General features: G+C 46.7%; 1 protein-coding gene and 1 long non-coding RNA gene across 2 annotated transcripts in view; one reads left to right on the top strand and one right to left on the bottom strand.

Moving 5' to 3' along the window:
- The window catches only part of CACNA2D4 (calcium voltage-gated channel auxiliary subunit alpha2delta 4), a 123348-nt gene that overhangs the window by 42586 nt on the left and 53144 nt on the right, over positions 1 to 27618 (top strand). Inside the window, exons 19-26 of the mRNA XM_064421274.1 lie at positions 1849 to 1910; positions 2582 to 2649; positions 2762 to 2807; positions 4250 to 4347; positions 6938 to 7031; positions 7990 to 8085; positions 10059 to 10186; positions 14116 to 14196. Coding sequence (XP_064277344.1) covers positions 1849 to 1910; positions 2582 to 2649; positions 2762 to 2807; positions 4250 to 4347; positions 6938 to 7031; positions 7990 to 8085; positions 10059 to 10186; positions 14116 to 14196 — 673 coding nt within the window. The remainder of the gene's footprint in view (positions 1 to 1848; positions 1911 to 2581; positions 2650 to 2761; positions 2808 to 4249; positions 4348 to 6937; positions 7032 to 7989; positions 8086 to 10058; positions 10187 to 14115; positions 14197 to 27618) is intronic.
- On the bottom strand, positions 6256 to 9771 carry LOC135301072 (uncharacterized). The gene is made up of 2 exons (XR_010362812.1): positions 9149 to 9771; positions 6256 to 9030 (listed from the first exon to the last, which is right to left on the bottom strand). It is a non-coding gene; the product is annotated as an uncharacterized LOC135301072 (long non-coding RNA).

Genomic DNA, 27618 nt, shown 5'->3' with positions numbered 1-27618 from the left:
AGTCTGGAAATCCACGTGTTCCCAGACTGCAGGGGATGGCAGCCAGCCGTCCTGTCACTGTGCCAGCATGCCCATGCTCCCCTCCCTTGAGCCCTGCTGTGTAGCAAAGTCCTGCCTGGTCATCCTCAGCCCCACTTGGCTCAAGGGGGGCTCTGCTTATTTTCCATGCCATGGATGAGTGGTGGTACCTCCAGCTGTCTTGGAGCTGGCTGAGCACTCACCAGAAGAGAGGCAGTCAGGGGTAAAAAGGAGGAGCAGAACATGCCCTGCCAAAGGAAAGAGTCTCAGGGTGGTGTCCAGGTCTTTTCTCTGCTTCCCTGCCTCCATGATCAGATCAGATAGGCAAGAAAAGGGAGGGTTAATGCCTTTCATACCACCCACAGCCACCAAAACACCACCAAACGATATTCTTTGGGGGTACCACAGCCCTTTGGAAGATCTTGCACATTAAGAGAAATAACTTCATGGAAAGGGTTATTTAAAAATTGGAATGGACTGCCCAGGGAGGTGGTGGAGTCACCATCCCTGGAGGTGTTCAGGAAAGGCCTGGACGTGGCACTTAGTGCTGTGGTCTGCTTGACAAGGTGGTGATAGGTCAAAGGATGGGCTCGGTGATCTCAGACGTCTTTTCCACCCTCAATGATTCTGTGATTCTGTGTGGTCTTGGCCCAGCAGCAGACCCTGTTGTTCAGCAGTACAGTTGCCATGCATGAGAGAGGGGTGGGAAAAGGGGTTAAGCCACCTGCCACCTCCTCACCTAACAATATCCTGGATCCCCATCACACCTAATGATATCCCTCATCCCTGTCAGCACAGTGAGCACAAACTTGGTGCACACTGTGGAGCTGGAGCCTCCACTTCCAGGGCTGCTCAGCTCCAGCAGGTTACAGCAGGCATGGCTTTCCCTGGGGAACACTGACTTTTCTGTGTTCACTTCTCTGTCTCCCACACACATCCTCTCACCTCGTTCTCAGACTGGGTCTAGGATTTTAAACATATTAGGGTTCATATACTGCCATAAGGCTCGGATAGAAACTTTCCAGAAACTTTTCTCCTTTGGAAAAGTGTTCCACTGAAATCAACACTTTCCTACAGGAAAAGGCCAGTCTGGCAAACAGATGAAGTTCTGAGGCAGCTTTCAATAATCTGAAATGTCTTCAGTTGAAATGTCAGTCTGAAAAAAATATTTGCCTGCGAATCAAAATGGCTTGGATTTGAAACGGCACTTTTTTTTCCAAATTGAAGATGTAATTTTTTTAAACTGATTTATTTTAACAAAATTGGAATATGCTAATGTTTTGTCCCACTTTGGTGAGAAAGCAAATGTCAGGAATATCAGCATTTCCCACAGGAGTGGGGAGACTTGGCCCTGGCTGCTCACCCACGCAGAGGATGGGTTTGCCATTCTGCTTCTCTTCAACTCCACTCCTTCCTCCTATCTGCCCCTGAGCCCCCCTCCTGCTGGAGATGATGATGATGATGATGATGTGCAAAGCTGTCAGGGTTGCTGTGTCTAGCAGAAGAGCAGCAGGGCCCCAGCACATGTGCTTGGAGGGGGCGAGAGGGAAGGCAGCTTCCCCAGCCCCTCCTGCAGCTGGTGCAGGAGCCCTAGAACAAAGAAAGGTTTATCTGAAGCCCTTGTTGGAAAGACAGAGTGGCTGCCTGGATCCTAAAAGTCTCGAGGTGCTGGATATGCTGAGTACTTCACATTCATGCCAGCCTCCAGCCAGCCCCAGCAGGGTGTGAGGTGTTGGTTTTGCTCAGCCATGGGGACATTATCCCAGGCCCCCATCACCACTGTGCCCTTGCTCTGTCACATGGTCTCTCTTATTCATTCTCTTATTTCAGAAACGAGTTCTCTTCCTCACCAATGATTATTTCTTCACGGACATCAGTGGCACGCCCTTCAGGTGGGCATGGACTCGTGGCACCAATACAGTGTACCAGAAGTTTGATCAGAGCAGATCAGTTCCTTCTCTTCATAAATATTGCTACAAGTCATGAGTAGAGCAGTAGGAATAAATTACTTCTTTGTTCCTATTGCCATTAAAATATTATTTGGGGTCAATTCAAAAGGAATATTGTGATTTAATTCAGAGTCTGACAGCTGTACCTTAGGTAAAGCATATTGTTTCAGTCCAGAGAAATGAGACAGCTTAAATTTTCATTTCTACTGAAAATGATATATGGTTCTGGTGTATGGCTTTAAAAAAACCTCAGCGTTGTTATACACTGACAATTATAAAATAACAACAAATTAAGGAAATTGGGGGGAGGGGAGGGAGGGGGCATTGGTTTTTTCCCCCTGGCTGAAATGGTTTGAAATTGGCAGATTTGAGAAATGTTATCGTTGACCTGAACCTACAATGTTGGCCAAAAAAATTGTCACCAGCAATGCCTCATAACTCTACAGACAGGTTCCTTAGCCCCCTGTGCTGAAATCGGATCTCACTTAATCCTCCTCCGATGATGTTCTTTTCTTTAATAGCTGTGGAGGGAGTTAATGTCATTAAGGGTTGTAACTGCAGGCAATGACACTTTTCCTTGCTGACAAGCCCTCTGTTTTCCCTCTTGCCTGCAGCCTGGGTGTTGTGCTGTCCAGAGGGCACGGGGAGTACATTCTGCTGGGGAACACTTCAGTGGAAGAAGGTAGGTTAATCTGAAAGGGACAAAGGAGCTACTCTGAATGTCACCAGTTCTCCTTCAGAGTGTGTGTCTGTCTGCACCCTCACTGAATACTCCCTGTACTCTCTGGTTTCAGGTTTGCATGACTTGCTCCAGCCAGACCTGTCTTTAGCAAATGAATGGTAAGTGGAAGAAATCCTGTCAGTGACACAGGGCTTTGTCATGGTATTTGGGCAAAGTTCCCAGCAGTTTGGTTTGAGTTCACCACCCTCTGTGGTCCAGGGAAAAAGCAGTGCTGTTCAGGTGCTGGACCTGATTGTCTCCAGGCAATTGACTTTCCCCTCTTCCTTTGGAGATCCCATCAAGACCTGGCACATTTCTCTCCTGAGAAACAGCTGAGATTTATCCTCAGTCTTCTGTGCTCACACTCACTTTGTTCCTCCTCGCGTTGCTCAGAATTGTCTTACAAAACCTACACTATGTTAGACCTGTTAGGAAATTTTGTTGCAAGCTTGGTGAGAGATTGAAATGCTTTTTTAAATCCTAGTTTATTTTTGGTTGGCATCCTTCTGAACTGTGCCTAGACCTAACTTCTAGTGAACACGGAGGTGATTTATAGCCCCCATTTCAACAGCAAGCAGAACTTACAGTTTTGCTTGGTTTGGATATGAAACAGGGTGAAGCACGGCACTTTCCATTTATTGCTGTGAGGTTTGGGGTTTTCATGAACCCAACATTCAGTCCCACTCAGTCACATGAACCCAGGCTGTACCAAAGCCAAAATAACTATATTCAAGCAGCCCTGCACCCCTTCTCACCTCTCATTACGCTGTCAAGTTTCACAAGCAGCACATTTGAGACACAAACAGCGACTTCTCCTTCTTCTACTCCTGACTTCAGGTGTCAGCTTACCACACTTTACATATTCATTTCTCTTAGACTTTTCTCATAAATCACTCCTTTCAGCCCCTTTATGAGTTTTAATTCTCTCTTATAACCCCTTCCTCTCCCTTGTCCTGACAATGGAGCAGTGAAAATTGGAAGCAGGATTAGAAGACTGGTTTCTTTTATAGCACAGAGCATTTCTAATACATTCTTCCACTTCTCCCCAAACTGTGTCCTGAGGTTCCTGCAGTTCTATCCCTGTGGGACAGCTTTTTTTTGTCACTATATCACACTGCAAGATCATTCCTCATCGCACACTTTGTTCCTCTCTTTGTTTTTTCTGCTCCTGGTCAGGTCTCACATTTCATGTGACCCTCTGCTTGTCAGGTCCCTCCATCATGCTGTTCTTGTCTACAGAGGCATCTTACACAACATAACACAGGAAACTGCTGGCAGGGTTTGGAACAGCTCTGTTGCATTGTGAGCTTGTGCTGGAGAACACAGCAACCCTGCTGAGCACAGCAGTCGGGTTAATTGGTGTTTGGTTTAGTGGTAGGGTTTGACTTACAGCCACACTGTTAGATTTAGAGCGGGCACAACATGCAGCAATGTAAAAGTAAAGACTTTGCAGACCAAGGTTTCTTGCTGACTTTGTTCTCGCGGTTATTATCATCCAGGAGCTTTTGTTTGACTGTGGTTTCTCTTTGCCCTTTTGGATTGTTTCTCCCCTTCCCACCAGGATTTACTGCATCACCGACATTGATCCCGACCACCGGAAGCTCAGCCAGCTGGAGGCTGTGATCCGTTTCCTCACTGGAGAGGAGCCTGACCTGGAATGTGAGTCCCAGGCACTGAAAGTGCCCAGCTGGGGTTTTCCTGTACCATCACAAGGGAGAGGGGACTGTGACAAACTGATTGGTCTCAGACTGAGCCCCTGTGGCACTTGCTTACACAGGCAGGACTGAACTCAAGCCCAGATTAATTCACAAGTGGAAATGAGCTGAGGATCCACTTCCCTGTTTCCATCAGAGGATTTTTTTCAATTTCAAAGCTGACACATCACTCAGCCTTATTGGAGGTCTCAGCACAGGAAATACTGGAAAGTGGAAGGCTTGAATGGAGCTTGGCAGGGGCTGCACACCAGATTTAAGACAGACTGACTGACTGGCCTAGAGGGGACAATGGCAGGAGAAGCCAGGAAAAGTGCTGAGACAACTCAGTTTCCCAGGGACACCAGGCATCATGCTCCAAGGGCTCATGGTGCCCTCTGGAGAGATGGGTTTTTTCAGAACAAGGATTATTAATTTTGTTTTCCAAGCACAACAGGTAACTGAAAGATGAGAAAAAATATGGTTACAGGATTATTATCTTTGCTGCTCCCCCTGCTGCTCATCCCTTGCACCAGGTCCCATTCTCCTGCAGCTGATACAGCACCAGTGAAGAGTGGGATCTCTATTGGGGGAAGAGATGGCCAGCTGTGCATGGGAATTCGTTACAGCAGTTTGGTTTTAGGATGTCCTTCAGCCCCCTTAGTCATGCCAATTATAAGCTTTTGTATGTAAGGCTGCACCTCAGAGGCACAAACCTTTGGCACAGGGATGGGAATCTCTTAAAAGCAAAATCAACTGTAATCCAGTACTCCTTCCACTCTTGCACAATGTGAGCAGAGCCCTCCTGGCTGTCCTTGGAGTAGCCTGGAAAGAAGAGATCTGTGCTGTGAAGAGGCCAGGGAGGAGGAAAGTTTAGGAGAGCTGACTTGGAGAAATATGCAGGCTTGGAAGTGCTGTGGAGGAAAAACAAATATGATTTGAACACATGAACACATAGGGGGGCCTCAAGAGAGAAAGATCTCATGGTGGGCTCTGATTTAGAAGCTTAATAATAACAACTATGGAGAGAAGGATCCTGGAATCTGTGGCAAAGAAATTTGGAAGGACTTGAGCTAAGACATTAAGGGACACCTGGAACATCAACCCAGAAAGTTTCAGTGCCAGAAACACTCAGATGGTGGGGTGGCTCCATCTAGAGCAGCACTGAAAGGGGCATTTCTGGGACATCATGGTCACCATGCTCTCACAGATTAGTGCAAGTAGGGCAATACAGAAACAAAGCAGGTCAAATAAATGGGGTTCTGGGGCACGTCATTTAGCACATGACGATACCTTGGACTTCCCTAATCACTTCTTAGCTCCAGTCCAAAGTGGATTAGACTGGTAGCCTGGACTGGCTTGAGCATCTGGTGAAAACCAGGACAGGAAAATGTTTTGTGACTCACAGGAAGGAAGGAGGGCTAACAGAGAAGCCAGTGAGCAAAGGGACAGAGTGGAGGCCATAAAAAAGTCTCTAGTGCTTTTGAAGGAAGCTACATGAGTAGAAGGTGTTGGCTGGTGTCCTCTCTACAGGATGCCCAGAGGAAAGGTCAAGGCAGGGATTTGAGGCAAAGGCTGTGGACAGCCTGCTGGATGAAGGAGTCAAGTGACAGTCTAATGAATAACTTCATTTGAAAGCCTCTCACTTGCCCACACTGGTTTGGGCACCACACTTCCACAGAGCTTTCAGGAGAACTGGTGTGATGATTTTGGACATTAGAAAGAAATTATTCACAGAAAGGGTGATTCGTTTTTGCAACAGCTGCCCAGGGAGGTAGTGGAGTCACCATCCCTGGAGGTGTTTAAGGAAGGACTGAACATTATTGTAGAAACAGGCGATCCCCCAGGCAGGGAATAATGTGCTCTGACTCCATGATTCAGAAGGCTGAACAATTACTTTATTAAAACTATGCTATATTACATTAATACTATATTATAACTATACTAAAGAGATATTGTACTATATTATACAGAATATACTAAAGAAAAACCCATGACTGTGTCCAGACAGGCACAGCTTCGAGTGATTGGTTAATTGATATAAACAACCATCACCAGAATCCAATTACCAAATCCCTTCAGGTAAACAACCTTCCTAACACATTCCACATGTGCAAAAACAACAGGAGCAGAGAATAGAGATAACAATTGTTTTCTTTTCCTCTCTCTGTGCTTTTCCAGGAAGAATCCTGGGAGAGAGAATTATGTCTCTCTCTGTTCAGAGAATGTGAATGCCACGGGATGTGGTGCTGAGCACTGTGGTTTGGTTGACACGGTGGTGCTGGGTAATAGGTTGGACTTGATGATCTCAGAGGTCTTTTCCAACCTCATTGATTCTGTAATTCTGTGATCTTGGCTGTAACATCTGCTCTTGTGTTTTCCACCACCCAGGGTGTTAGATCTCTTCTCTGCCCTGTAATGGGAGATCTTTTTTTTTTTGTGCCACATTGATTTACTGTCCTAGACAAGCAGGTGCTCCTCACCAAGGGACTCCCTAAAACATCTAGAGAAAAACATGTCTTTCTCTCCTGATATTTGTTATTCCTTTTTCTCTGTAGGTGATGAAGAATTGGTCCAGGAAGTGCTGTTTGATGCAGTGGTCACTGCCCCCATGGAGGCCTACTGGACAACACTAGCACTCAACATGTCCTTGTAAGTGTATGAGATATTTATGAGACATAAATGTGGCTAGAGCACCACTATGGGTTTATGCAGTGCCTGAAATAGTCACAAACTTTTGCACAGCATACAAGTAACTGTAGAAATAGCTCCAAAAGCTGATAGAAATAGTTCAATAGCTTTAGAAAAAGCTTGAAAAGTGTCTCTCAGGAGTGAACTCCAGTGAGCTGGGCGTCCTTGGGAGAGTCTTTACTTTGGTGAGGGTTTTTCTAGTGGAGAAAAGAGAGATTGGTATTGTCTCTCTTGGTGGTACCTCTAGATTGTACCTCAGGAAGATAGTGGACAGGCTTGTTTCAGTAAACAACTTTATATTTTATTATTTCCAGTGGCACCTGTTGCTTGTGGTGTCTTGTGTCATGTCACACAGATCTTCTTTCAGCAGACAACGTGCTACTTACTGAAATACATGGCCACTGGACTCCTGTCCCTGCTTCAGTTCCTTGTATCCCTGCACTAACAGAAGCTGAGCCAGTGACAGTCCTGCTAGGACACACAGTTATCAGCACAGCTTTAAATAGCTACACCAACACACTCTTTTTAGTCACATTCTGCTACCTTGGCTGTTCTGCATCCCTAATCCAGCCATTCTCCTTCTGCAGTTCCTCTCCTGCACTTCAGCCTCATGAGAGTAGCCTGGAGCAGAGCTAGCAGGGGCAGAGGAGCCTATGGCCTACTTAAAAGAGAATGAAATAAGCAGACTTCAAAGGTTTAAACCTGAGCAAAAGTCTTAAACCTGCCAGTTGTCAGCCAGTAACAACCTGTTGCCATTAGCAGGGAGGAGCCACTGTCACTCCTGCTGTAAATGAACTTTAGCAAATGAACTTGGGAGCAGGTCTGCAGATGTGGCTTCAAGTTTGAAAGGCTCTCACCCTGGATCATGGCTGTTCTTATGAGAATTGTGTGCTTCTGCTTGTGTACTTCTGTTCCACAGGGATACTGAGGCAGGCGTTGAGATGGCGTTTCTGGGCACTCGGGCTGGACTCATGAGGAGTGCCCTGTATGTGGGCTCTGAGAAGATTTCCAACAAGTAAGTCCCTCAGCTGCATTACAGGGTTTCTGTCAGTGTCTCTGAAGGGCCAGAATGAAATCACCTTAGAAATGCTTTTGGGGAGACAGAATGGAAAGGAGCAACACCTTGATGGCATTAATGCTGATTCACAGAATCAGAGTAGGGGGCCTTTGTCTTCCTCTTATCCTTTTGAGGTTTTCTTAAAATACTGTCCCAAAGTGCATTCATTTGAATGAAACCCTTCAACCATTGCCTGACTTCAGTCAGCTGACACAGAAAATGCCCACAGTCACTCCATATCCCCAGGACCATTTTGCAGTGCAAAGGCTCTGCACTCCAGTGCCCCAGCGACATTCCAGTTTGGCTGTGTTTGATCTTTCTGTCTCAGTTCCTCTCCCAGATTTATGCTGGTCTGCCTCTCACGCTGCCCACATCGCAGCAGCATCCCAGTGCCTGGCAGTGAGGCGTTAAGCGATGTGACTGACATCTGTCACATCCCATTCACTCTCTTGTCCTCTCCCTCAAGGCAGAAGTGCGTGTGCACTGAAGGGTTTTGACATGGAAAGGGTAGTTTGCATTCTGTTGCATTTTGGATATGCATTGTAGGAAAAGACAGGTCACAGAGGCACACCAGCAGATGGAACTGAAAGGGGCTGTGTGGGTGGTGGACATTAGCATCTCAGCAGCTGTTTCACTGTCCCCATGTTCCCCAAACTTCAGTCCTATCCTCAAGCTCTGCTGTGTCTGAAAGGTAACACTCTTCATGTGTTTGAAGCAGTCTGAACAACTCAGAACAGTCAATCTCTGGCAACAAGGGAGAAATGCCCTTTGTGTGCTGCAGGAGGCTGATGTGATGATTCCCACTGCTCATCAGGAGCAGCGTTCAGTGCTTCAAACAGTCACAGTCACCACACTGCAGAGACAGACCCCCACATATCTCACAGGAGGAGCTTCTGGAATCCCCTGAAAGGAAGGAATCGTAAATGAGGAATTATTATGTCAAAATATACAGCAAAACAAGAGTCTGAAAACAAAGGGATTTGCCAGGCAAGCTGTACGAACCTCCAGGGAAGCAAGTGACCTGATTTTCATGCAGTCTCTCCTGAGCACCCACTGCCTGTCCTGCCATGCTCCCAGGACACATCCATGTCTTGCCTTCAGAAGCACCTCTTTGCTCAAGCACTTCAGTTCCTGCCTCTCCAGGAAGCACAGAATCACAGAATTTGTTAAGGGATTGGAATGGACCTTAAAGATCATCTGTCCCCGACCCACTCTGCCATGGGGAGGGACACCTCCCACTAGACTTAAGTTTTTTAAGGCCTTATCCAGCCTGGCCTTGAACACTGCCAGGGCTGGGGCAACCTCCTTCAGCAACCTGTTCTGGCTTCTCACCAGCCTCACCTTAAAAGATTTATTCTCAGTATCTTACCTAAATTTCCCCTCTAAGTCTGTACCTATTTCTCCTTGCCCTATCACTACAGTTCCTAACAGAGCCACTCTCCGGCTTCCCAGTAGCCCCCCTCCAGATCCTGGAGGTTGCTGTGAGGTCCGTGCTCTGCGCATCTCCTGAGGAGACGAGGATTTACACACAGTTGCATAACCTTATGTTTGGGGCGCGTGGCTTGTTTTCGCAGGAGGCTGCCGAATCCCCTTTCCTCACCCGCTCCCCATGCCCTGCAGTAACCAATGGCCGCAAGCAGCCGTGCTTCCCTCGCCCTGCCCGGCCCTCAGAGCGCCGCCGCCCTCCCGGCGCCGCCGCCGCGGGCCTGGCCCGGGCCAACAGCGGCACCTGGCGGCGGCCGCCCCTCAGGAGCGAGGGAGAGCCCGGCCCGGCCCTGCCCTGCCCGAGGGGACAGCGGGGACAGCGGCCACACCTCGCCCGTCCAAAAGCCTCGGGTGCTGAGGTGCAGGTGTCCCGGTGCCCCGGCCGCAGGTGTCCCGGTGCCCCGGGGAGGGCTGCCGCTCCTCCACAGCGTGTTGTCTCCCGGCAGGAAATTCCTGACGCAGAAGGACAAGGAAAGCATCTTCACCATGGACCACTTCCCTCTGTGGTACCGCAGGGCGGCCGAGCATCCCCCCGGCAGCTTCATCTACAGCATTGTCTCAGAAGATGATTCAGGTAACCTCAGGCTAAGCGCAGAGCAGACAGAGGGAAAGAGCAAAAAGCTTTTCACACCTCACATCCCACATCGAGCCCATCCCAGCACCTTTATCGCTGCCTCCCTCCTGGTGGGAAGTGCTGAGACCTGCCCTCTTGGCTTTACCTTCACACCAGTGAGGGGCTCAGAGCTCATGGCCAAGATGCTGATCGCACCTGAAAGATGAAGCTACAAGGAGTGGGGAAGGCAGTCAGGAATGAGCAGTGCAGGGCTACAGAGGAAGAGAAGGATGGAAATGGAGATGGAAAAGTGGGGCTTGGGTAGATGGAAAGGTTTAGAGAGGCAGGAGCTGGGGGAACACAAGGTACTTGTGGGGCTGGAATACACATGAAACATGAGAAGGGAACAAGAGAGATATTGCAGAAGGAATAAGACACATAGATGTGGCCAGGCTTGGGAGGGGACAACTTCATCCCTTCTGGATGACAGTAACAGCTGGCACTGGTGAGGGACCAGCAAACAGTCAGGAAGTCCAAGTTCAGAGGGTGTCATTTTTTCCATCACCACTTTCCGTGACAGGAAAGGATGGGTTTGTTATGGAAAAGGGTGGAGGGAAAGGCTTTTCCATAGCATTGGTGTCCTGCACAGCAAAGTCCAAACACTAGAGGAAAGCAAGGAGTGGCTTGTCTCTTGCTTAAGGTGTTGGTTCCTGTATATTTCTGTGAGTATGCAGGACCAGCCAGGACCTTCTCAAAGGCTGGAAGAGAGCAGAAGAGCCTAAAAACAAACAAGCAACACAAAATATTCATGTGAGACTCCTCCACAGAAGGCAGAGATCCCCTCTGTGCTCCTCCTTGGCCCCCAGTTCTCCATCTCTGTCACAGAGCTCAGCACTGTAGCTGTTAAAGCTTTTTGTGGCACAGTGGTAGGAGTCTGGTGGGTGGGAAAGCAAGTAGCAAAGAGAAGAAACCAGCCTGGGAGGCAAGAGATGAACCAGGATGTGTAGGGAAAGGAGTGGAAAGAGAAAATCCTCAAAACCTACAAAAGCCTCTTTTTCCCCAACACCCTTACATCTCACTTGAAAAGCAAGTGTGGAGAGAGGGGGAGAGATGGCAGGAGGGACCTTTCACTCCCTGCAAGCCACGGCATCTGCTCTTTGGAATAGAGCGTGGGTTGGAAAACCAGTCAGTGACACCCTGTGGGACTTCCTAGGGCAGCCATTACCCAGGCCACAGTAGTCACTGCTGGCTAAACACTGGTGTTGTGGCTTGCTGTGGCTTTCTTAGAAGTTAGTTTTGGATAAAGACCGAGGACAAGTGGCTGGCATTGTTCTTTGTTTTCCACGGCCATGGGTCAGAAGCTTAAATCAGGTCCAGAGCCCCACTCACCTGGAAACCTGGTGCCTGCAGGCACCTTGTAAGAAGTAGCACTTGGCCCTGAAAACCTTGTGCCCTAAACTGTAAGGGAGATTATTAGTCTTTAGGGGTGAGCAGCTGGGCTCAAAGAGACTGCCTGGGAAGGGCCAGGAAATAATCCCCAGTGCTTCTGAGATAGTGGTTTACTATAAAGCAGAGTCCAGGCTCTTCCTTGACATCTGATGAAGCAAGGCTGCCCCACATTTTAGCCAAAATAGGCCACCCAGTTTCTTATTAAATTCTATCAGATGCTGAAGTCCCCTTTTCATGTTTTCCACAAGTCCCCTGCTGTGACAGGAGGTTTTCATGGCAGATGAGCTTCTAATCACCTAAGAAGGAAAACCCCCAACAGCTCTCTGTTGGGGAGGAAACCAGCAGGAAATGACTGCAGGTCATCACAATCGTTTGTGCACAGCACCTCCTTCCAGTGTCCAGAAGTCTCAGGAATAAAAGGACAGCAGGGAAGCCTCTGCATGTCAAGTAGCACTGTTCTTGCAACCCAGAATTTTCATGTTCTTGCAACCCAGAATTTTCATGTGTAATGTGGGATTTTTTTCCTAGAGACCCTAAGTGTATTTTGCTTCTTTTGTCCCATCCTCAGACAACATATTTGAGGTTCACCATTGTCCGGGTCTGGGGAAAATTTGGGAGAAAACCTGTAAAGGGGTTTCCTCTAGAAAGAAAATTCAAATGGCCCCTTCCACAACTGATAGCCAAAAAGAGATTGCCTTGGAGAAAAGTGGAAAAAACAGTTTATTTAACAGGCAAAGCATTTACCAGCACAAAAAAATGGACAATATTAAACAATAAAAGCTCTTGTTGCTCCAAAGAGATGCCAAACCCAGCCAGTCCCTGGGTGGGCTGCAGCTCAGCTCTCTCAGGCTCTGATCAGCCCCTCAGGGCTGGAAATGCCACGGCCCAGCCCGGCCCGGTGGCCACAGGTGGAGCTGCCGCTGCTCTGCTGCTGCTCAGGGCAGAGCAGCTTTGAACAGGTCCAAGGAAAAGAAAAACCACAGTCCGGGGAACTTCTCTGCCTCAGCTGGCTAAAAACTAACTAAAAGCCAAGGAGAGCCCTGTCCTGCTGTCTGTCCATCTGCAGACAGCACAGTCCAGCAGCAGGATGTGGAGCAGTGAGTGCAGTCCCTGAAAACAAACTCTGCTTCTTCTCTCCCCGCTTCACCCTTGGAACCAGTCTCAAGGGTGCAGAACCTATTATCCAGCATATACAGAACAGACACCTGGGGATACAAGCATCATGTAGCCAACCCAAGAGAATCATAAAGGCAGGGTCATGCCCAAGGCGTGTGAGCTGAGTATTTATTTCACAAAGGTTTGACTGCTTTTGACACACTTGAGCAGGTTAATCTGGCTTTGATCAAAAAGCAAAAACAAAATAGTGAGAGCCTCCAGGATAAACTGTGGTAGGCACTGAATTGTCCTCTGGACACACCTATAATGATGAAGGCAGACATGGAAAGCAGTAACAAATGCTGGAGTTGTGGGGAAGGAAACAATCCCTGACCCATCTAAGGAAGGCATTTCCATAGAGCATGCAAGGAGGGAACCAGGTGCAGACTACATCGATCAGACTGGCCTTCAAACTGTCCCCTGGCAGCTCCCAAAGAGGTGCCCCAGCTGAAGCTAATCTAATCACTTAAAAAAAACAGAAATGGAATCTGCCACATGTACAATTGCAGGCTGGAACAACTGCCCTGACAATGAGAGATGGAGTTCAGTTGCTTGAGCCTATCCAGCCATGTGATTTTAAATGCCCCATGGGAGCTCAGGGATCTGCACAGGGCTGGCAGATGTGTCACAGGACCTACAGGATGCTTAAAGCAGCAGCTAAAGGATAATTGGGAGACCCTGGGGCATAAGAGAGTTTAGGCAACAGAGTCCCAGAAGGCTTTATGTCTAAAATAGAGTGCTCTGGAAGCGTCTGGAACTGCTGTGTCTGCAGTTTGTAGTGCTGGCCTGGCTTGGGTAATAGTTAGACATAAACCTGGCCTTTGGTGTGCAGGTGTTGTCAGAATTACCTATCCTGCTTTTCCTCCTTCTACAGAGTTTAGATGGTGCATTGAGCAGAACAGCTCTCTGGCCTAAGAGAAACTCTACGTGCCCAAAATCAAGGAGGCCAATTGTCTACATTTTATCACAGAATCATGGAACGTTTTGGGCTGAAAAGGACCTTAAAGCTCACTTAGTTCCACACCCCTTGCTGTTGGCAGGGATGTCTTCCATGAGACCAAATTGCTCAAACTTCCCCCCCATCCAGCCTTGGATACTTCCTTTATGTTGAGGATGCCACTTTTATCATGAGCCATAAAGAAGAGAAAATAAAATCTTCTCATAGCCCATTAGGCTGCTTTTGTGTCTTGAAAGATACAGCCCTCGAAGTTCTGGGATGTTTCAAGAATTGAGGAATATGTACACACTGTCCTGGATGGGAAAATGTGAAGGCAAGCTGCTCCTGCTGCATTGTATTCCTCTCTGGGGGTAAGCTAACCAAGCCTGCTGTATTTGTGTCTTGACAGAGGGGGGTGGCCTGCCAAAAGTGGTGACAGTGAGCACGGCTGTGTCGGTGTCTGTGGATGGGAAGATGGGAATTGCTGCAGGTAGGACATTCTGGTTTCTCTTTTTATCTTGAATGAAATGGCTGCATCTTGCATTGAGTGTGGGAGCTGAGAGCTGTTAGCTTGTCATTCAAGGGAAGTGACAGGAGCCACAATAGCTTGTGGTATTGAGAACTAGGCTCAACAGAGAATAATGGAACAGGTACTGAATGGCTGACAGGCTTCTGAAAGGGAAATGGGCTGCTTGAATGGAAGCTTCCCATCTCCAGTGCTGGTGGATTTATGGGTTGAGACTCTTTCTCTGGAGCAGGAGTAGGTTGGGAAGCCTGTGTAGGTTTAAAACTTTGCAAGAAACACTTTTGGCTTTGGAACAGCTTCATGTTTGTGTGTCCCCATTGTTATCTCAAATGAAAAATAACTTCTGCTGGTGGAATGGGCATGTTGCTAGAACTCCAACTCAGACCTATAGATTGCCAAAGTTATTGCTGTATTTGAGCTTTAAACTCCTTTTTGCATACCTTCACTAGGCTGCATCTTCTTTTGGAAAATTCATGTAGCACATTATTTCCAACAGAACCCCAAAGCTTTTGAAGATTTACCATTTTCTGTATTAATTGCTTCAGCTTTTGGAAGAGCATTGAACTTAGAAGTAAAACAGAGCAGCCACCATTTATCAAAACAAACCATTATCAGTAACCCTGGCACCATGTCCAACTTAACCACTCAGCATAGGAGTACTGGGGTAAAAGATGTAGCTCCGTGGAAATTGTTTTAGAGCTGGAAACAGTGACTAAAGGAAGAGGCTGGTGAAACAGGTAATGGAGTAATTATATGCTGTGATGCAAAGCTTCTTGGGAAAGAAGGGTTAGTGCTAATGGAGCCTTACAGGATGGAAGGAATGACTGACAGAATGGACACCAAATAACAGCTTCATATGGGAGCACCCTGTGGAGAGAAGGCCACACAGCAGATGCCTTCAGACCACAGTCTGCCATTGGTTTTGCCTGGGCTGGGTGAGAGACAGGGAATGTTCTTCAATACTGCTAGTCAGTAAAACTATAGCAAATTAATTTCAACTGATGGAGCATTCCTTAGTTTCCAGGATTTCAGTAAGTTCTAGCTGACAGTGATACTCCTTAATTATCACCTGGGCATTGAGAAAGTACTTAAAAGCTGAAGGAAGTGTTATGAAACAGAACATTTCACTCTTATGCCCAAAGCCAGAAAATTATTATGAAGTCTGCCCAGAGGCACCTGTGCACAGAGATGGTTTCAGTGAAGTTCACATTAATAGGTGCTTGGATGATAGAAACTGCTCCCAAAACTGATACCAGCTGACACTGTTATACCCAGCAGAAAATGAAAGAGCATTGAAACCACACCAAGGGCCTCTGTACAGCACTGATACATTTTTCTAAGCATTGAGAAGAGAAAATATTTTTTTTTAAAGAATCTTGTTTTTCATGATCTTTTTCCTTCACTTTCCTGACCTGTGGGTTAGAGCAGAGGCACACAAGCATTTCATCTGTGCTGTGGTTCAAGCCCAGCTGGAAATTAAGCACCACACAGTCTCTCACCCCTCCACCCTGGTGGACTGAGGAGGAGAATCAATGTAAAACTTGCAGTTTGAGATAAGGACAGTTTAATAATTGAAAATTAAGTAAGATACAATAATAATGGTAAGTTATGATGATAAAAATAATAATAATAAAAAGGGAAAAACAAGCAGTGCAAGATACAATTGCTCACCACCCACTGACCCATGCCAGGAATCTCTTCCCAAACCCAGACTGGTGCCTCTTCTGGGTAACTCCCCCCTGTTTCTATAGTGGGCATGATGTTCTGTGGTGTAGAATGTCCTTTTGGTCAGTTCAGGTCGCCTGTCCAAGCTATGGTCCCTTCCATTTTCCTTTGTTCAGCTCCTTGTTGGCAGAGCATGAGACAAGGAAAAAAGCCCTTGACTTAGGATAAACACTTAGCAAAAAACCTAAACATTCTCATTATGAATTCAAAACACAGCACTCTAACAGCCACTGAGAAGAAATTAACTCTACCCTAGCTGAAACCAGGACAATCTGACACTCAGCATCAATTCAAGGAAGGAAACTTCTTATTGGAAGCACTGGAGCAAGAACAAGTGGCAGGAGGATCTGGCCCTGACAGAGCCATTTCTCTTCTGTCAGCAGCACTTTCCACAACCCCTGTGGAGATTTCCACCCACTCAGTTATGCTGAACACTGTCTGTGTGGACATGCTGTGAAAGGGCAGGATCCTTTGCAGAGGGTGGAGGAAACAGCAAAGGATAGGGAAACAAAAACATATTTTAAAACACTAAGATGAAAAATCTGTCATTTTTGGAAATTATGCAGAACCAATTTTCTTGCTGGCAACCACAGAAGCTGAGACAGAGAAATGAATTTTTAATTGCTTTTGTTTCTTAAAGGTACCACAGACTCTGTCCCTAGCAGGTACATTAGGTGACCTGACCACAAGCATCTTCTGCTACTCTCACACATGGTGGGTGTTCACTGCTGGTTTCTTATGCTTTGATGAAAACAGCCCATCTCTGATCCATGGTATAAATGATAGCTTCAGGGCAAACACTGTCACCCAAAGGGTCCAAAGTTCTTCATGTCCCCAGCTGTAGCCTTCACTGACTTCAGCAAGAGTGCAAGGGTTTGCTGACATAGGTTCTGTGTGCTGGCTTGGGTGTCAGTTAATGTTTGGGGTGTTCAGAGAGGAGAAAAATGCAATATTACCATTTGCTTTTCTAGTAGTGACTAAGGTTCATCATCTGAGTCTTTCATACTAGTAGTCATTTAAAAAAAAGGGCAATAACTAGTGGTCACACTACCAATTGAAATATTATTTTTTCTTTCTGCGTCAGCTTACAGGGTAAGTAATCTCACTTAATTTCCCCTCACAGTTAATAGAATTATCCTGAATTACTAGATTCTGGTTCTGGGGGATTGTGAGAGGCTGCAGCAGAAATTATGCTAGAGAGAGCTACAACACCATCCTGGGTACAGGAGATGGGTGAAGGAGGGAGGGAGTGTGGAGGCACACAAGAGGCAATCAAAGCAGAATGGGATGCAGATTGTTGTTATTGTTATTCTGATGGCATCAGCCCTTACTGGGATTGATACCATGGTAATTCTGTTATACTAGCAGAAGTTTGGTACCCAGCACTGGTTCCCAGAAAACCAAATATCTGGGTAAATGTGTAGTTTCTGAATAAATGCAGCCACAGTTCTGTGAACAGGGAACAACAGAGACTTCTTAGGTGCCCCTATAAAAGAACAAGTGGTATGAACTGGCCTGTCATTCTGCCACTGATCATTACTGTCACTTGTTTGACTTGATGGTGCTTGAGGGGATTTGTAAGCACTTTGAAATGTTCACTATGCATGCGGTGAAAAATTAAGCTCCAGGATTTACAGCCGTGCTCATGGGGAGGGAGCACCCTCAGTGCCCCCATGGGGAGAATGCCAGTTACAGGCAGCATTGGGCCTCTTTTTTTCTGGCAGATGAATGGCAGTCCATAGCCAGGGCAGAGTAAGGCAAACTGGTAAAATCAAATGTCCAGGAAGATGACACAAGTCTGGCTGCTGTCAGGGAGTGAGGGAGCAGTCAGATGGAATTAGAGTTGCAGTCTGGAGGGCTGAGAGAAGGGATGGAAGGGGAAGCACAAGGGACTCCTTCCTCCCATTTCAGCCTGTCTTAGCTCAGTGGGAAATCCCAGAGTGGGTTTGAGGGAGAGTCCAAGCTGCTTCTCTTGCCATTAGAGATGCTACTCTACACTCCAGGTGGCCAAATTCAGGAGGGAAAGGAAGTGTCCTTTGCCCTGCCCTATCCTCACCCCTTTTCACCCATCCCTCTCCTTCCCCCATGAGCCTGGGAGGGGTGCACAAGGGTTCAGGTACACAAAGATTTCTTGGAGGACATGGTGGAGCTAAGGCAGGGTCCACTTGTGTGAGCTGAGTTGGTGTGGTCTCTTTGGTGGGAAGCCACACAGCAGCCCTGGTTTGACTATACCAGGGTTGGTATGTTTCTTAGAATTAATATTATCTACCTGCTATATTGTGCTTTGGCACTTGAAAGCACTATGCAAACATTAAGTAATGCCTGGATGGTTAATTATAATTAATTAGAAGGCAGCCATTCTCCTGGGATGTCAGTCCAGTACCTTTCACGCACACTAACTCCGTTGGAAATGAGAAATAAGGAATGGGGATGGCATTCTCCCCAAGCCATGTCCTGCCCCAGATAGCACTGTCATCTGCTCCCTCCCGTGAGTCAACAGCCTGGGGCTTTCTGATCCTCAGGCTGCAAGGCAGAAATCACATGGAGTTCCTGACAGAAGCTTTTCGTGATTTAAAGCCTCAGTGAAACTGCTGGAATCTGTGCAGGAGTTCAGCTGTCACTTCGGGCTGTGGATGACGTCTCTTTCATTGCCTGACCTTCTGGCTGTTCAGCTTCTGGGGCTGTCAGCTGGCTGCCAGTCCCAGCAGGGACAGCTAGGCTTGGGTCCATGGCTGTCATGTGGCAGGGATGGGAAACAGACAGTGGGGCATGCATGTGGTGCCCAAGAAAAATCATCCAAATGGGCACTGGGGAGATGCAGGTTTATTTTACACAACACTTCTCTCCTCTGTTGATACTGGAAGTAGCTGCTCTTACCAGCAGTTACTGGACCACAATGAAATCCTTATCCCATGACACCAGCAATTCATGCAGATGTGTTTGGGGAGAGCCCTAGGCAAGCTCAGACCAGGGGCAGAGAAGAGAAATGTTGTCTCTGTTTTAAAGACAGAATTTTGGGACACTGAGTTTTCAAGTATTTTCAGAAAAGCACTGTACTCACAGCAGGAGTAGACTTTAAAAAAAATATTTTGATTTTTTTTTTTCTCAAAAGAATTTGAAACCAATCAGTCTGAAAAGTAGGTAATGGGGAGTAATTTTGCCATTTTACCTCTGCTTAAAATTCATCCTCTGTCAGTCTGATGGAAGCTCTTCATTTGAAAAGCAATTCCTGGCCAGCTTGATGTCTCTCCATCTCTTCCTTGGTCTCCAATTTTGGCTACCTGCTGTCTGCTACCAGCAAGCAGGAACAGGAGGTGCAGGTGGCTTTTTCAGCAGGACTGTTGCTGTGGCATCTTTTCAAGCTAATCTGCACACAATTCCATATTCCTACAGTTTTGTTGCTTGGATGGATAAAACATTTCAACCTTCTCTCTGGAAAGTGACAGTGGCATCAGTAGAAGCTGTTAAAATGCACAGAAATAAGCTCTAATAGCATAAGCACCTTTTCAATGGAAATAGCTGCATATAAACTGGAGAATTAAGATTATTGCACTAGGCTGGTTCAGAAAGCAGCATTAAGATACCCATATGAAATATGAGGGTAGCTGATCTCTTGAATGTGTACTGCACTATTCAGCAGGAATGCTGTCCCTCTTTTTGTTCTGAAGGTTGTGCCAAAGCTGTCTCAGTGCAGAGACTTCTGTGAGTCCCTGAGGCATCACCAGGTGCCTTTATGGAAATCGTGGTCCCCCTGGCATGCAGTGGTATGATGGATAAAAAGAAGGAAGATAACTCATTTTTAGCCCATCACCTGCTGTGTCTGGTCTCTGCCTGATGCCAGCCCCTTCTGGAATTCCCAAAGCCCGAGCAGTTTCTCACGCAATCCATTTGATCCCACAAAATCAGAGACACCTGAACGGGCCATGCCCTTGGAATGAGTCATGGAAAGTGTTAGGGACTTTAGGCAGAAATGCTGCTGGTTTTAGTGCTACCAGCAGCTGTGCCTTCTCCACCTCTCAGGACATCCGTCTGGAGGATGTTATCAGTGGGTACACACCTGGCCTAAGGGTTGGGACACTACTCTGATGTCCCCATGACGTGTTAGCATGCCAAAACCAGTGTCTCTTGCACTCTTCATCCCCCCCATCTGCCTGCCTGCCACCCATTGCATTCTGCTTACACACTGAGACTTGGGGGACACCTGTAAGCAGCCAGGCTGCTTTTTGGGGTGTTTCTGGAGCACACACAAGCCGTGCCATGAGCCAGACAAAACTGAGGCGGTTGCGTTATTTTGCGCTGGCTCTGGCCTGACAAACTTTGCCTTTCATCAAGGTTTGGCATCAGTGCTGGGGCCACATGGTTCCCTTTTCAGAGCTGATTATCCTCCAGGCAGCTCAGTGAACAGGAGAGAGAGCAACATCTGCCTGCAGAACTCCAGCTAGACGTCTCCATGCATAGACAGTAACTGGGGACAAGAGGGACAAATAAGTCTATTTTGACCTCAAAAGAATGCTAAAAATAGTAGTGTGAGGCATCTTTCATAGCATTCTGCTCACCCTGGCTGGACCTTAGCAATTTCCTTTTCTTCCATGGTGTTTGTGCTGTCTGCATAGGCTGTAAGATCTTCAGCATGGGGATCATGCCTCCCCACTGTGTATGCAGACGTTGTCTGTTGCCTTGGGAGGAGTCCTTGACTGGGGAAAAACAAGACAATAGCCAATTCTGTAGAGTAAATATTTCTTTGTAGTCTCTGCTGAGTGCCTGATTTTTTACACTGCACCAGGGAAGAAGCTCTAAGGGAGTGAGCCCTGCCTTCCGGAGCCCATGCAGGCAGTGCTTCACCCAGCACAGACCCTGTGGGTAGGTTCCTGTGCTCCCTCACCAGCCCTTTCAGGGAATTTTATCAGTGGGGCCCCAACAAAAAACAGTGAGCAATGAGTTTTCCCATTTAGGATCTGGTGAGTCATCTGTCCCAGGGTATCCTCAGCCCTGGAGCCTGTTCCAGGCTGGAACTCCAGCCCAGGACCCCGTTCCTGCCCATGTGTAGCAGAAATCTTCTTGCCTAAGGTTATCCATCACTGCTGCCTCTACAGCTCCACTGATTGCCATGGCTGTCACTCTTGGAGCGAAAAGAGCCCTTGACACTGACTCAGGAGAGACTTGCATATAGCTGGATTTTTTAGATTGGCACCCAGCGCCTTTGCCATGTTGCCTTTACTTGCAAATTATTTGATATAATTTTAATTCCGAGCCGAATTAGAGCAGTGCACGGGTTGCCATAGCAACCATTACCTTGTGCCTTTTGGTCTGACTCATTGCAGACAATTACTCTTGCGCTCCAGGATTCACAGATGTGATAGGAGAAGAATCATGTGCTGGGCTTTCAACTTTTTTTGCTTTTAATTTCCTTCCCAGCCTCTCTTCCATTAACTCCTGCCTCCCCAGCACCAGCAGGGCCCTGTATCCTGCCCAGGGGTGCTCGTGGGAGTGCGTTGGATGCCTGGATAAACGATGTGTGAGGTGATTTGTGCATGCATGTGTGTATCTGCATCCATAAAGAGCTGCTCTGCAGAGTGTTGTGAGATCCCTGGGTTCCCATCTTGCTGGGGACGTGCACAGACACTCAGAACCACACAGCAATTTGCACTTCCCCCTGTCTGTGGTGTTTTTCAGGTAGGTGCAGGATTGATCCCTGTGGTCATGGAGTTCTACCCAGTGTGCAGGGGCTGTCAATAAGCACTGGGTATTTGGGGAATGGCAAAGTGTGAGGGTAATGAATGGTGCAGGACCTTCATTTGAAGCGGTGTGAAGATCCACAGGCTGCCAAGCAAGTGGCACTGGCACCCCTGACACCACCTAAATCTGTGTGAATGCAAGGCCAGCTCATTACCCTGCTCACACCTATCCCCCCAGTGCCCCATGCGTTTTATGCAAAGTGCATGGGGTAAAGTGCTGTTGTCTGTAGCCTTAGCACAGGTATAACTGATGTCCTGAGCTCTCTTAGCACCTACACTTCAGCAGAGGAGCAAAGCCACGTGAGAAGATGCCAAAAAGGATCACTTGAGCACTCTGTAGATATGAGGATGAAGGTGGTAAATGTCACAGCAAAGAAGGTTATAGGCAATATCTTGTATGATGGTTTAGCTTAAATTCAACCGAGGCAGAAGCAGACAAGTTTTGCAGGGTGAGAACCACAGAAACTTAGGAGATCTGAGTACAGCTCCAGCCTCCTCCTAAGATACATTCTTTTAGCCACCAAACTCATCCTGAATTCTTTTTCTCCTGCCCTACCTATCACCTAAGGCACAAATCTCCTTATCATAAGGCTCTGTATTGGGACTCTGACTGCCATCCCTTTCCTTTCAAAAGACCTTTTTCTTCCTTTCTCTCACTGGGACACAGAAACCCCACTCACTGGATCACAGATAATTCTGGTTAGATGGCACCTCTGCACTCTGCTGCCCAGTGTGCAGAGGGTGTTCTGCTGTTGACTCATGGCACTGCTTTCACAAGCAGCAGTGCAAAGTCTGGAGTGTGGGGAGGGAGCAATTGAGCTTTGGGAGCAGTGTGAAGCCCCCAGTTCTGTGAGGATCCTGGTTCTCTTGCCCTCCATCTGTCTGTGACAACAAGCAGCTGCTTAAGCTGGCTCTACAGAGAGGCTGTGGAATGGAAAAAAGGCAGACAGCAAACAAGGCTGCCTTGCCTAGCCCTGCCCTGCCCTGCCCTGCCCTCCCTTAGAGGTCAGAATTGTAGGGATAAAGTGAGGATTGCTTACACATCAAGCTGAGCTAGACCTTGCAAAGGAGGTTAAAACAAATGTCATAATATTCTTCATCTATTTGGGGAATTAAAAAAAAAAAGAAAGAAAGAAGTGAGGCCACTTCTGGTCAATAAGAGTGAAGTTGGGATCAAGGAGTCTATAGTCTGAGCTGAAACCAAAGAAGACTCAGTGCCCAAAGTTATTGATAAGGACAGAAATATCACCCTTGGGGAGAGAAACAAGCTGAGTGCTGTGAATAAGCAGCTCAAGCTGATTAGTGCACTCACAGTGCCTGGCCTGGGTGCTTGCTGGCCCTGGGAGAGCTGGCATTTGGAAAAGCACACTTCCAGCAAAGGGCTTTTTTCAGCTCTGCACACAGTGGTGGCTCCATGCAGTCTGCAAAAGTGGCAATTCAGCACTTAGGATTAAAGAAGGACGAGAATTAAGTTTGTCCATCTCAGACTTTCAAGTGTGACCTCTGCAATGTGTGTGTAGCACTTTAGAGGAGATCTTCAAGGAAAGTATAATTATTACCAAGCTGTTAGGGGGAAAGGGAGTCAGGCAATATGAGTTTATCCGTTCTGGATAACACCAGGCTGAGCCAATATTCTTCTTTCAGATGATTGTTTTCCTGGAAGGCAAAAGAAATTTCAGAGGTCTCATCTCTGTATTTCAGTAAAGCATTGATATGTGCCACATAAGAAACAACTTGTTAGACTGGAAAAAATCAAGTGAGGCAGAGGAGTTGTAAGTGGCAGGGAGGGAGAAGTCAATCTGAGAAGACAGCAGCATCAAGATCACCTATCAAAGTCTGGTAAAACGTTACTTGTTACACTCCCCATGGTCACCCATGGGATTGGCCTTTGCTAATATTACCCTGAGACCCTGATTCAGATAGCTGTAGAGAGGGAAGGAGTATCCTGGTGATTCAACACTAGAAGGCATTGCTAGTACACCAGGATATTGTGGAGGAAGCCTTATTTGACCTTGGCAGGAGTACCAGAAACAGGATGAATTTCAGTAGTACGACAGACAAGGTCATATGCTTGACAGCTAATAATAGAAATCTTCTGTAAGCTGGGAACTCTGAGAGATCTGGCAGAGAGCACAGCAAGCAGGACTGGAGGCAGTCCTTGTCTTCTGGGAGCTGTTGAGCCAGTTTTGCCACATCTCAGTGAGGATCCTCAGTGTGGATCATCAATATAAGCTGTATTGCTCCCTGATGCCTACATTAAATTCAGGGAGCCATTATTATCTGCCAAGATCTGTCCTGAGAGCCTTGCTGAAAGGTAGCTGGGTTGACATAGTGGCAAACATATCCTGAGAAAGCTCAGGAAAAAAAGTGCTGAGATCTTCTGTATTAGGTGATGGTGGCATGATGGTGAATCACAGTGCACTGCAGGTGAGGACAAAGCAAGTGCTGTTCTGTGCTCTGGGAGGTGTTCCCAGTGGGGAAATACATTGATGCTCCCACCCAAAGCCCTGTGACACCTCTCTTCTAGTCTGTGTTACCATTTTGGTCAAAGGAATACAGGCTGAGACAGGAGCAGAGAGGATGGACAGATGATGAGAGGAAAGGGAAGTCTGGCATTGTGAGAGGAACCTGGAGCACCCAGCTTGTTTAACCACATGCAGCCAAGGACAGAGCAGACAGGAGTGCTGTAATGGATGCACCTTGGAGGACACATTTAAACTAAAGCACGTGGTTGTATGGAGATAGTCTAGTACAGACAGGCTAGCAAAATACTCAGGGTGCAAAACTAGAAATGGGTTGCTGTCTGTCAGGGTAATGCAGCTTTGGCCAGAATCTGAGGTATAAAGACAACTGATTCAATCTGGAGCTTGAAAAGTGTGTAAGAAAGTGGGGGTGCCTTGAACACAAAGAGCTGAGACTCTGTTAGCCTGTTGTCCCTTGACCAGGGAACAGCTGAAGTCCCTGATCTCACCATGTCACAGAACAAAACCCAGCAACAAGCAAGGTAAACAAACACTCAGGGAACTTCCCATTCACTGCAGCATTCCCCTTGGGCACGAGGCTGGGCATTCTTACCCTACAGTTCCCACACTCCATGATTTTAGTCATGGCTGAATAAAAATAAGCTTGTTAATGCAGCTGAAAGCCGCAGCACAGCACCTGGGAGCAGAAGCTAGGGCTGACCTAAACCCCTCTCTCAGCCTTTGACATTGTGGTGGTTTCTCTTGATTGCTTTGGATTTTGCAAAGTAAAGAAGAGTGAGTAGAAAAACCCCTGCTTATGATAATAAACCCTTAAAAAGCAGATGGGGATGTGGGGGCTGGTGTGTTTTGTGACATTTGAGTAGACCAGAGCAGGGAGAATCTGAGAAGCAGCTGGTCAGAGGCACTCATTGGAAAGGGGATGATCAGTCACAAGAAGACAAAAATAAGGGGGAGAGAGAAGGAATAACTGGGGAATCCAAGACATTTATGTCCAGTGAGAGATATGTGAAAAACAGCCATATGAGGCTGTGAGTGGATGAAAAAGTGGAAAATGCTGGAAGGGGATAATCCTTTTAAATAAAGGGCTAGATTTTCTCTTGCCAAGAATTGTATAAATCTGGAGGTTCATGTTTAAAATGCACTGAATTTATACTAATATAAAGGTAGGATCAGAACCACTTACCTATAATCTTCCTCCCTCAAAATTACTTGTTAGGGTTTTGTCCTAGCATTTACATTTGGCTGCATCTTTAAAGCAGGAACAATGTTCACACAGCCTAGTGAGTATACTGTGAGACATTCTTTGGTGGGAAGGAGCAGAGAAAAGTGGCAAAAGTCATGTGGTGTCTAAAATATAGAGCACAGATACCAGTGGATGAGGAGAATACTTCTGAAGGAGGAGAAAAAGCTGGAAGCAGTGTGACAATAGGCTCCAGTGTTGTTCCAGAGAGGAGAAAATGCTTTCAGTGAAAGACTTAATGAACTCAATCTGCCTATTGTACCTAAAAGAAGAATAAGAGATTATTTGATTTAGAGTATAAAGTGCCTCCACAGAGAGAGCTGCTGGTTACTGAAGGTTTATTTTTTTTAATGTAGGGGAGAGAATAACAAAAAACTGTGACAGAAAAACCAAACAGATTCAAATTAGTTAGTAAGCATGAATGCTAACAATGAGCACAAATAGGTATTGTCAGAAGACACCAAGGGAAACAATATTTTTCCCTTTCTTGAGTGTTTTTCAAATCAAAGGTAGATGACTTTCTGCAGCTGCATGTAAACACTCACTGTTGGTCTTTCTACAGGATAGTTCCTCTAATTTCTGTTTCATAAGCTGAACAGATTGAGCTCTTTCAGCCTTTCACAGAAAGGCATTTTCTGCCACCCCCAAATAATGCTTGTGGTTCTTTTCCACACGATTTCCAAGTAGCGTGCAATACACAGAAGGTCAGACTGGATGATCTAAAGTCCCTTCTGGCCTTTATATTCTCTGAATCTCTGTGAATTCATTAATGTTTGCAAGCTCCCAGAGAGCTGCCAAAGGCAAGCACTATAGAAATGCAAAGCATTGTTGTTACTCTGCATATTTGCCCCGAGCTTTACGTGGAGCTGGTTGAATATCGCAGGGTGTCGTCTGTGTGTATTCCCTCAAACGAAATACCTGCATTTCTCACTCCTCCACTGCCCTTTCCGAGTTGATTTTCTGCAGCTGTGCTAACAAACAAATTTATTCCCAAGTTAGGACTTAGAAAAAGCAAATGTGAAGGGGCAAATCTCTGCCTGGAGCCCCAAGCAAAGAGCAGCACGTTGTTGTCCTGGCCCAGAAGCTCCATGTGAGGCAGAGTTATTATTATAATCATGCTTTGCTTTCTCTTTGTCTTCAGGTGCCCTGCACATGGCCTCTGCCTGGCTGCAGCAGAGCAGAACTGTGGGAAAGACAGATCTGGCACTTGTTGGCTGCTTTTTCCCCATTCTCTAAAGGGAGAAGAGCTGGGAGGATGCTGCCTTGTCCCCAGGTTTCCAGGGCTGGACAGATGCAGAGAGCACCCCAGAATGATGCAGAAAATGTTTATTTACTCACATTTCATTCTGTAACTATTCATTGGTGAATGTTTGTTGTATTGCCCATTATTCTTGGAGGAAAGTCTTTTTGGCCCTCAGAAATCCCTTTGGATTATCTGGTTGGAGGATAGGAGCTGATCCTCTGACTTGTGCTTCCAATCAGTGCTAGCTCTTCAAGCCAACACAGTGGGCAGCTAATGGACAAGGTACTGAGGAGGAATCCTGTTTTATATATTTTACCTGTTATAGGTACAGAATTACATGGTTATTATATAGGGTGTTGTATGTGTGCATGAGTAGGTATGCAAGCAGGATGAATACATTGGTCAATATCAAACAGTAATCAAATGATAATAAATCAAATTGCAGAAAATCACTGCCTGCTCCCACATAGTTCATGAACTGAAAAAGCCTAGAGTCATCAGATGAGTGTGTTGGCTTTGCTTTTTTTCTGCTCTGTGTTTCTGGTATTATATGAACTGCTGAGTAGTATCTGTGTGCACTCCTCTACCTAGCTGGCAAAATGAGATTAAACTATGTGTCATAGACACCATGCTATTAAACAATAATGGTGATTCTCCTGCAGCACATACCTTTTTAGCAGAACAGATGCCTCAGCTGTGAGTGGATTAAGAGTAGCTGGCTTCTGCTCCCAGTTTCTCTCTGAAGATCAGGCTGAGCCCAGCAGGGTGACTGAGTACAGCAGGGTGGTGCAAGGGCTTGCTCGTGGTGGGGTTTAACATCTTTGTGGTTCCACATGCGTCAGGATGAGCTTATTCTTACAGCAAGGGAGTGTGGTGAATTGTGTATGCTTAGCACTGAAAGTGGCCAAGTGGGGAATTTAAACTTCTTAGCTGTGTGTGATAGACCTAGCCAGGGAACAG

Source organism: Passer domesticus, chromosome 5 (assembly GCF_036417665.1).
Source record: "Passer domesticus isolate bPasDom1 chromosome 5, bPasDom1.hap1, whole genome shotgun sequence".
Taxonomy (NCBI): domain Eukaryota; kingdom Metazoa; phylum Chordata; class Aves; order Passeriformes; family Passeridae; genus Passer; species Passer domesticus.
Note: the sequence above shows the minus strand (reverse complement) of the source record. Positions and strands in the feature narration are given on the sequence as shown.